An 11,491-nucleotide genomic window follows, 5' to 3' on the forward strand; every position below is an offset into this window, starting at 1 on the left:
GCGAGAAATGCATGTGTGTGTCTGTGTACATGGTACAAGCGGTATTTGAATGAAAGACTTCTCTGCTTAGACGATGGTGATCGGTAAAAAAAAAAAAATCTTATCAAAAACATGGAAAAGTTAATAACGTCATGCTAAGAGTTTGGTGCTTCATAGATGCTGATCTTGTGAAAGCACACTTATGCCGTGAAAAAAAATATAACATTGACAAACAAAATGATGCTACTGGAACAATTGTTAGGAAAATAGATTTCAAGCGATAGAGAAACGTTTTTCATGAGTGCACTGGTATTGGGCAATACCGTGTGAAATGTAAAGGGATCATAGTATTTTTTAGAACCTCATGTCGGTATGTTTTTGACGTTAGAGTGTTGTTGAGTTACAAAACGTGTTGATTTTAAAGTTAAACAAGCATTCTGAGAGTATTGCATTAGCAATACTAGTCCCCTACCGGCAAGTGTAATCTGGTTCCCGTTAAGAATTGAAAATACCATAATTTCGTCAAAAATCAATGAAGCGGGACGAAATGCAAACTTGATCTATAACTAATCAAGGTAAAGTCACATACCAAAAATCAGCTCAATATCTGAAATCGTTTAGAAGAAAATTGCGGAAAACCCTTAAAAATTGAAAAGGCCGATATTCCGTCAAAAATCAATGAAGCGGAACGAAATGCAAACTTGATCTGTAACTTATCAAGATACACTCAAATACCAAAAATCAGCTCAATATCTGCAAGCGTTTAGGAAAAAAGTGCGGAAAACCAAGTGGGACAGACGGACAGACAGACAGAGGGACAGACGGACGGACGGACAGACAGACAGACGGACGGACAGACTCAGTGGAAACCTATAGTCCCCTCCGGTTTCACCGGTAGGGGACTAATAACATGAATTCTATTAAATCAAAGAAACTTCACACTTAAACAAAATATTTTTTACATATGATAATGTGCTCATTTTAAATTTTTTAAAGATATGCCCTGTTCACACGGAGAGTTTAATTCGAATTAAACGTAAGTTACTGCGAATTAAATTTGAACCGCGTTCACACGGAGAATTTAATGCGAATTAGTTTAATTCGAATTAATTTACAGCGCATTAAATTACTTCGCATTAGCTCCGTGTGAACGCTAAGCGAAGCTAATTCGAATTAAATTTTGACGCATGCGTAAGGGCAGAATTAAGTCACAGGCCACATGTCGATGGTCAGATATAGGTACTTGTGCTACTTTTGAGTGGAAAACAAAGGAAAATTATGATAATCACTAAAATGTGTACAGACACTATGACATTATGTCAAATCAGTGGTCAAATGTATCTGCTCGGCACAATGTGACGTGATTCGCAAAATGACGTCATAATAGCCTTACTGAATAGTCTTACTGTAGAAATAAAAATTTGTTAATTCGCATTAGTTTACTTCGCATTAGCTGTCGTGTGAACGCAATTTAATTCGCATTAGTTTAATTCGCATTAGTTTACTTCGCATTAATTTACTGCGAATTAAACTCTCCGTGTGAACAGGGCATTAGTATAACGAAGATTGGCATAGTCCACGAACTTTCCGAACAACCCTCGTAGATAAATATTGCTAATTAATAAATCGATAAATCTAAATGTCAAATTGCATGCTGCAGCAAGAAAATTGTTCCTTTTATGTAGATTTTATTGAATAAATTTTGCACCATAAGAATACAAATTATTCGGCTTATGAAGAGGCGCAATTACTTCCTATGTCAATTCGAAAAGACTGTTGAAAGACCTGATCGCCAAGGACAACATAAGGCCATTCCAACTTTTTTCTCTGTTTAACGTCCACTATGCATTCAAAAACCTACCTATCTATTCACAAAGAAATACGGTCCGAAAAATAAACACACGTCTTAGTCATAAAGTCATTCAAAAGATTTGACATCATAATTCTAAATTCCTCATAGACATGTATATTCCTGTGCAAAATCTAGGTAATAAATACTTTGTATATATCTAATTTGACGGATTAATGAAAAAATTGCAAAAAAGTTGACGGAAGTTTAAAAGTTGTGGCAGAAAAATTAATTTCTATAGTTTGTGTTTGTGTTTTTTCCCTGATCTGGGGTCTCAAAAACCAAGGCGCTAAACAAAGAAACACTTAGAAAGGACTAAAATGTAATTTAAAATTCCACATCGATTTAATGTCTAATTCAAAATGCTTGTAGTAAAAATCAGAATGTTTTAACTAACTGGTTTCCTGGACAGATGACTTATCTATTTTTTCGAGTGGCAAAGAAGCAGTTATCAATAGTATTAAATAAAACGTAGTTTCTTTTTCAAATTATCATGCCGTATAATTGTATTAAGTGTGGAAAAGTCATATGATGTGATTTTGATGATTATAGAAAAAAAATTAAGTGGTAATTTCAAATTAACTCAAAATTCTTCGGAGTTTTTAGTATGCACGTCTGATTAACACCAAATCTTCGATATGTTGTTGCGCAGTATGGAGGAAGTGTTGAGTTTGGTAGAACATACAGAAGAGATCCCAATATGTATCCGTGGAGGGATTTTTATAACTGTTAGAATCCATAGATAAGCATTGTAGTTCAAATTTAATTCTGATGTTTTAAATATTGAAAATATTTTAAATGTCATTTCATTTTGAAGTATAATTTCCTTTGAAAGGAAAATATGGGTTTAAGTTGAATTTTCAGTCATAGTTCAGTCATCTAAACTGCAATTGTAATTTTTATTCTAAATAACCCAACATTTTGAGACACCCCCCATCTCATCCCCACCCCTGTATGATATAAATAAAAATCATACTTATAAATAGTTTTGTAATTCAATAGTGTAAGATTTGTAAAAATGCTGCCCTCTTATGTTTTAAACCTTTATAAAAAAAAATCAGGAACCATATACACTTGAAAATATATCAGACTAGTTTGCTATTACTGATAGCATTATCGTGCTCGAGTGCTTAAGATTGTTAAAAAAAAAATAGAGATTAAACTTTTGAAAGCAATTAATAAATAAAAATATTGAAATATCTTCAAAAGTTGCGTTAGATAAGTTTTACAGCTATTGTCCCAAATAATAAAGCATATATTTCAAACATGCAGGTGTAATGCATGTCTTCATGTATGGAAGGCTGCTCTTCTTAATTTACAAATCAGTACAATATAAAGTGAAAGGAACATTCTTACGCCATTCAAGTAAAAGCTTTAAGAACATATTTATTTTTCAATATTTTTGTTCCTTTTTTTTACTTTTGTTTCTCAATTCTCATACAATCTTTGACATTATTGTTGGTAACAATCTGGTTCATATAACAAACATGCAATAAATTGAGGAAAAACTGGTGTTGTAGAGTAGAATTTCCCCGTAGCCACCCCCCCCCCTCCCCGAATCTGTACTTTAGAGTGGGAATTCTCCCCGAGGGGTAATCTCATACTAAGGTGAAATCCCCCCCTCTTTCTTTCTCAGAGTAGGATTTCCCCTAATTTATCAATACTTAAATCATTTCGACAATATTTTGGCTAAAAGTTAATATGAAAGTCAACTGATTTTTAAATGGAAATATGATTGTTTTTCGACTCAAAAATTTGTCCACATTTAGTAAAAAATAATAAAATATATAGTTCAAATCATTGAGTCTCAACACAAAATTTTGACTTGTAGGAAATTGTAAAATTAGTCACTCAAAAAATCGATGTCTCAACACCTCTCTTGGCATAAAAGTTTTAGAAATTGACCCATTTTTAGTTTCATTGCAACCGCAGCTATTTTGAATATTTAAACATATCTGTGTACATGTAGTTTGAACTGGAGAAAAGAAAACTTTTAAATAAAATTGCTCCTTTTTGTTTCCATGGTTTAAGTTAAAAATTTGTCCAACGATTACATTGTACCATTCTTTTATTGGCAGAAAGTAGTTTATTCAGAATAAGACTAACTCCAAAAAAATTAGTTGTGCAGATACTGAATAATATGATATTTAAAATTTTCAATTTCCATACTACCTACGTGATAATGAAACTGATTGGAACTGGTCGCAATTCTGAAAATTTTAAATGTTAAATGCACAACTAGACTTTTTTAAAAAGATTACATTTTTTGTGAAGTTTTATTAAGATTATCTACTGCGAGAGCGCCTGTTGGAAATTTAAAGGAGGACACTTGTAACAATGGGTTGTTCCCCTTCCCTCTTATATATAAGTACAGGCGTAGTATTTTATTGGTGGAGAAAACTCTGGAAGAAATCGTACTCTAAAACTATTACACTGAGTATCTGAGTATACCCCCCCCCCCCGGAAAAATGAAGTTGGTATGGGATTTCCGTAAGGGAAATGCTATTCTAGAGTAATTTTTGGGAGGGAAATGCTACTCTAGAGCCTATTCCCCGGGGGAAATCCTACTCTGAAGCCAATTTTCTGGGGGGGGGGGGATTTTAGAGGTGGAAACCTACTTTACAAGACCGGCACATTTATCTTGCCACGTGCTAAACTTTTGTTTTCGAAACTTCCATATACTCTTTTACTCATTGTCTTTTTCTTTAGATTAGTTGTTGAGGCACAAATGCTCCTCCATACTATTATTACGTGTTTTAACTTTAAAAATTTTAAATCTGTTTATCAACGGAAACGATACAAAATGGGGCTAAGTAATTGTGGAAAATTTGGCAAAGTGTATCTTTCAGTCATTAACGCAATATTCCTGGTAAGCTTTTCAGAGTTTATGTTCTTGAAAAATAAGTAGTTTGAACGAAAAAGTATACCTTTAGAAAAAACTTAATTCACTGTGTGAAAAATTTAAAACCTACCGTTTGAATATATCTATCACAATGTTTACATTGTGATGTAAATAATCATATGTGTATGAAATATACAATTAATTAAAAATGGGCTTGTTTTCTAAAAATTTACTTTTTCAGCTTTTTATTTCTTTTTTAAAGAATTGAAGGGACAGTTTTTGTAGTTTTTGTTTATATACAAAATCCTATTTCCTTACTGTTGACATTATTTTTTACGAAAGTTTTAATTCTGAATAACAATGTATTGCATTCCTTAAGCACGATAGAAACCTTAACGATACGCTAGTGAATGTTGAACTCTGTTGACGATACATCAATCAGGAAGTCAAACTAATTCTATTGTATTTAACTTCAAGATTCTCTGGAAAAGAGAAAAAACTAATCTTCAACATATTTTAAAACCTCATTCATTTCCTTGTAAGAATCAGAGATATGACACCATTGTAAAGCAAAGCATATCAAAATGCAGCATTAGGGACAGGCATTGAATAGAGCCCCATTATTATAACAGGTAGTTAACTACAAAAGGAAATGGTTTACTATTGTCCGTAATGCAAGGTGATACCCTAAGGTAGCTTGGCTCTAGTCAATATGAGACAACATTTAAATAAAAAATACAGGTTTTATGAAAAATAACTGCGAGTGGACAGAATATCGTGCTGAAATTGATGGTCCAGTTTCGGAGAGTATAATACTTACTATGTATATTACAATATGAATTCCTAGAATTCCTGTTATAATAATGGGGCTCTATTCAATGCCTTTCCCTAATGCTGCATTTTGCTTAACAATGGTGTCATCTATCTGATTCTCACAAGGAAATGTAGTCTTCCCACTTTTACAATCCGCGTCCCGATTGAAATTATGGACTTAATCGTGCACTATTCGTGATGATCCTATGAAACTTTATCAGACATTGAGGCAAATCCTGGCAATCGTGTTGATCTTGGAATGTTTTTTGACATGTTATTTTTTTCTTAAACAATCGTGACTGTATCGAATCAAAGGCTAAAAAATCGTGCAACAGCATATCGACCTTATATCCAGATCGAAGTTCTGCGAATGCTCGAAAAGAATCGCACAAAAGTGGATATCAGATACAAAGATAAAAAAGTGATGAAGATAGGACCTTAACCAAAATATTTTAATGTCCGGCTGTCTTTACCAAATAAAATCAGAACTATCCTAAAAAAATAAGAGGACATTTATTAGATAGATGATAAAGAATAGCAAAGAAATCTAAGTAGTGCACGGCCAAAGCATACCCGTAAGAGTACAGATACTACAAATCGTAAAATGACATTTGCAACTGAGAACAATATAGGTGAGTTATCATTATGACTAGTTAAAAGTATGACATATTTGGAATATTTTGAATAGATCAAGAAATTGTAAACTTGGAAAATTTTTAAAGTGGCTTTAAAAACCCCTGTCACAAGCAAAAGTAAAATGATTATAAAAGGTTGAATATTCAAAGTTGCCTATTGCTTAAGAAGTACAAAGGAAGATTGCGCATGCTTGCAGTCTGAAAACATGTAATAAGAAAGGTGAAGACAATGAACATTGATCGATTTGAAAAAAAACCCTACTAATAATAGAATACAAATCTGTGAACAGGGCATTAAACGCAGACCTCCAGAAATTCCAGAGGAAGAGTTAGGTGCTTAGGAGAAGTAAGCATCCCCTGTCGACCGGCCACACCCGCCGGGAGGCCTATATATTGATGAAATAAATGGAATATTCTGTAGACAAATGTAGTATAGAAAAAAGACCAAACAATTGGTATGAAATATGTCAGTCAAAAAACGACCCATTGATCGTTTGCATTTGCTATCAAGGTAATTATAACAACATAGAATTTAAGAAATGCTTACGTTAAACCAGGTTGTTGAAACCCTGTCAAATCAGCTTATATGGCAGTAGCCTGTTTCGATTTAAAAATACTCAGAGCCTTATTAATTCTCTTGCGTATCGAATAATTTGGGAGACATGAACACCATACGCAGGTGATAGCTTGATAATACTTAATTAATTCCTGCATAGGAGGAATTATTAGAGAATATATCCTGATAGTCAAGAGATTTTGTTGGCAAATAAAAACCTAGCCCGAAGGGCGAGAATTTATTTGCCAACAAAATCTCGAGACTAAGGAGTACATTCCTCAACAATCATTTCTATTCTGCTACGGCGAGTATTTAAACTTCTCTATAGAGAAATGCAGAAGTTAGATTTGAACGTTAATCGTAGAGGAATACATAAATAAGGAAAGTTGACAATGGAAAAGCTGACGTCATCTCGTTTCTCATACAGATTAGTTGTTAATTGGCTTTAAGGTCTATAGTCAATAAAACATCCAAATTTGAAATATATGCGACAGATTCTGTGGTGCTTTCGTTTCGAGTTCATTGGGATATATCGAGTCGACATATAAATGAAAATAACTATAATTGTTAATTGATGAAACGTCGTCGATACATCTGAAAATTTGAGTTGAACGCCTTAGCATGTGTAATATGGATGCTATAGAATTGCTTGAAGGTGACCCTGAACATAAGCACAAGGTATTTTACAAAGAGAATTTATTTCAAACTTCTCGCGATTAAATCTAATATTCCACTGCACCAAAGTCTGGGACCATATATAGTAAATTTGCAAAATTTCTAGGATTAAAATGCAAAAGTATGAAGATACTGAGAATTTACAATGGCGTAAAAACATGACACAGATATTTTTTTTCTTATTTCAGCTTCTATTTTTGAAGAAACTATAACTAAATGATAATTGTGTAAGGGTACAGACATTGTTTTTATTAGGGAACATATTACGTATATAAGTACCATTTCAGCTACTCGGACTGGGTCTCCTGGTAGCGGGAATACTGGTCAGAATAAACGCCATTTCCTCTGACGTCACACCTGCCCTTAACAGCGTGAACGTAGCTAATTACAAACTTGGAGATCTTTCCCACAATTTGTCCATCATCTTTATCGTCATTGGGGCGTTCATCGTGATAGTCGCTGGACTGGGCCTGATTGGCGCCTGCTGTGAGGTCAAATGTATGCTGATTACGGTATGAATAACTTAGATTACCTGCTATTTAGGAACATTTAGTCTTCTTCAAGCAAAGAGAGAAAAATAACGGTAAAATGTTTGTGTTTTTTTTAAAAATGATTTTAATTTTTTTCACTACAATGGAATACGACATAATTATATGTATTTAAGCCTTTGTACTTTTCATTTTAATTTTTCTTTTTTTCCCCGCAGTCAGATATTTTATTAATACTAATCTGTGAATTTTCAAGACTAAATGTACAGCTTATAACATTTGTTTGGGAAAGAGGAAGGGTTTCTCGAGTATTATTATCATAAATTTTTTTGCGGGTTGTGTGTAGAAGGTTGAAGATCAAGAATAAAAGAGCAGAGATTTGTTTTAAGAAAATGTACTGTATATTTTATTTTAATGTACAGAAGATTTCTTATCATCGAGATACTAGTCTTCACTATCTCTTTGCACTACATTCGTAATTATCAAATTTGGAGGAAAAACACCACAGCATTTGTCGTTATAGAAGTTTTTATTAGCCTACTGTCTAACGAAGTACATGTACTTTCATCGTGAATAATTAGATAAATCAATAAAATTAAAATATTTTGTCCACGCTTTCCTTTACAACAGTACGCTATATTGGTGTTGATTGTCCTCATCATAAAACTTGCAGCTGTTATATTGTGGTTTCAAATGAGGAATGAGGTGAGATTCAGCTTAACTTTAATTTAACGGTATCACCGCATGTTGATCAGATAAATTTTTCTATTCAATAATTTATCAATTATCTTTTTCTCCGTTTTATTCTATTATTTATTTTTAAGCCACATGAATATTTGTAGACATGAAATTTCTTCTTATTTAGTTTGACGACACTGTAAAGAAAGCTATGAAGGATTCACTGGATAAGAATTTTGTAAATGACACCCTGGACAGTGAAAATTCCGTCTCTAATGCCTGGAACTATGTATTCCTAACGGTACATTATCTCTTTGTTCAATTTTGAGCAATTAAGTAGTGATATAGCAGTTATATCATAATCCCTCAGTCTCTAATGTATTGAGGTATTTTTAGTTATTCTTAATATACAGGATAGTGCATTTTACATTGTACTATTGTAAGAAATGTGCGTGTGAGTACGTAAGAGTTTGTATTTACAATTCATTTATCCGTGCCATTTACCAAATTGTTTTCTAGACTGTCCAACCCACACAAACTCAGACTAAAAATGGCATATAGTATAAACATCGCTTCATGGAAACAGATCTTTTTTAATTATAAGTTTTATTTTTCATTTCATAAAGTTTGACTGTTGTGGACTTGATCCAATGATGGTAAAGAATGGCAGTGAGTTTTCCAAAACACCTTGGTGCACAAAAAAAGGAAGCTGTAAGGAACACCTAGCAACAATACCACGAACCTGCTGTGAAGGAGTTGACAATTCAAACTACTTAATGGCCAAAACAGAGTGTTATCTGAATGTTACCAAAGGTTATAATGAGAAGGTAAAAAGGTGACACACAGAAGACAAAAAAAAATGGATAAAAATCAGAAAAGCTCAATTGAGCCTTCGGCTCGGGTGAGATAAAATGATTCCAATCAAAGGGTAATAAGAAAATGTTACAATATTACAGAATGTTAGTTAGAATGTTAGATAGATAAAAAGATTACATTGAGAATTTAAGAATTAACATCACACGAAGAAATAAAAGAAAGCAGACTGTATACAACCACAGGTAATATATTGCAGTGGAAAAAAAATAAAATTATAATCGAAAAGTAAAGAGATTGCAGCTGAAGAAAAAAAACAATTAAAGTGTAGAGCAAAGGTTTTGCTCTGAATTAGCGACATGTGCCATTTCCTCTCCTAGGAAATCTGTCCATTTCAATCTCACGTCGTTTACATTTTCAGGGTTGTTATGAGGCAGTGGAAGACTTAATTTCGACTTACGGGAATGCTTTCATAGGAATCTCTATAACTGTGATTGTGATTGAGGTAAGAATAAAAGCTGGGGACAGAAAATATAAAATATTACATATGTATAACATTGAAATAATGCAATGTGATAACTTTTGAATGTGAGAAGATACGGGTTTCATATTTTAAATGTACATTACCTATTACAACTCTGTTCAGAAAAAACTATCATTTTTGACTTCCTGACCCTGACCTAGAAAATTGACCTATCAAAAATTTAAACTTTGGCCATAACTTTTGCTCCAGAAGAGAGAGAGCTGTCATATTTTTTTTTACATGTGCATTACCTGTGACTAGACCTTTCAGATTATATAATGAATTTGACCTCATTACCTTGATCTTGAAGTTTGATGCAGTTTTGAGTAGCTTTATTCTTTGTGTGAACTTTTATTAATTCAAAAAGTTATATTTTTGTTTGATGAACAGACAAGACAAAACATATACCAAATTCTCTTAAATAATTGCATCCCAAGTGGGGGACCAAAATGAATTTGCTTTTTTCCAAAAAAATATAACTTATATAAATCTAAAACTTTTTCATATACGTATACTAATTACCGGTACATGCATAATTATCAACTCATATGACTTAAATTTGAGGGGAAAATGTTTTGAAAAAAGGTGATTATAACCAAGAACGTTTGGTTTAAAAAATCACGTATAAATAACATAATGTGAACTGGGCATGAAACACGGACCCTTGGAAATTCCAGAGGTGGATCAGGTACCATGGAGGAGTAAGCATCCCCTGTCTACTGGTCACACATGCGGTGGGCCATATGAATTGATTAGGTAGACGGAATAATCCGTTGTCAAATTTAGTACAGAAACAAAGATCTAACAAGCTGTATGAAATACTGTATGCCAGTCAAAAAATCCGACCCAATGATAGGTTGTAATTGCAAACAAGGTCATTCATTACGACCATAGACTTTTTGAAATGATGCACTTTAAACGAGGTTGTTGCAATCCTTATAATATCAACTTATTTTAGTAGCTTGCCTCGTATTAAAAATTGGTCGTACTCAGAGCTTTCCCTTCCGTATCGAATAAGCTGAGAGACATGAAACAACACGTTCAGGTGATAGTGGAATATTACAATATAAATAAGTTGACGAAGGAAAAACTGGCGTCATCTAGAAGTCATTCATGCACATATACTTCAGGTTTTTTTTTTAAATAGGTAATGTGAAAATTGTCATGTTGAAGACATATATAGAGTTAAAGATCAATTTTTTGTAGCAAATTAGTAAGAATTTTATTTGTTTCTTACTAGCTCCTTGCCATTGTGTTTGCCATCATTATCTGCAGACGTTCGGGATCTGATCATGACTCGAAAGCAGTCTAGACGCACTGCTAAAGACCAGAGTTTCTCTTTTTCATCTTTAATTTTATTGAACATATGAAACATATCTATACATGAAACTGTTCGACTTTTTAACATATATTATTATTGTTGATTTAATATTTTATTTCGTAATGAAATCACTGTATACATTATTTTAGTGAAATTTTTAGCTAAATACATTAAACAGGTAATAAACGACTATATGCATGTTTTGAAGGATTGTTTCCGCAGAGCATTCGACATAATTATCTATGAAGTTATTGAATAAAAACTCTCTAAACTAAATATTAATGGTTTATTCTACAGTATATTATGTAGTATATACCTG

General features: G+C 32.9%; 1 protein-coding gene across 1 annotated transcript; it reads left to right on the top strand.

Moving 5' to 3' along the window:
* The first annotated feature begins 4,605 nt into the window (after nucleotides 1-4,605).
* On the top strand, nucleotides 4,606-11,448 carry LOC133201280 (tetraspanin-9-like). Its single transcript, XM_061337079.1, has 7 exons — nucleotides 4,606-4,697; nucleotides 7,637-7,861; nucleotides 8,468-8,542; nucleotides 8,703-8,816; nucleotides 9,142-9,342; nucleotides 9,750-9,833; nucleotides 11,092-11,448. The coding sequence occupies exons 1-7, from the start codon at nucleotides 4,632-4,634 to the stop codon at nucleotides 11,161-11,163; spliced, it is 837 nt and encodes a 278-aa protein (XP_061193063.1). The 5' UTR covers nucleotides 4,606-4,631; the 3' UTR covers nucleotides 11,164-11,448.
* The last annotated feature ends 43 nt before the right edge of the window (nucleotides 11,449-11,491 follow it).

The sequence above is a fragment of the Saccostrea echinata genome, unplaced genomic scaffold (assembly GCF_033153115.1).
Source record: "Saccostrea echinata isolate AGI-Se365-2 ecotype Australia unplaced genomic scaffold, CSIRO_AGI_Sech_v1 ptg000043l, whole genome shotgun sequence".
Classification (NCBI taxonomy): domain Eukaryota; kingdom Metazoa; phylum Mollusca; class Bivalvia; order Ostreida; family Ostreidae; genus Saccostrea; species Saccostrea echinata.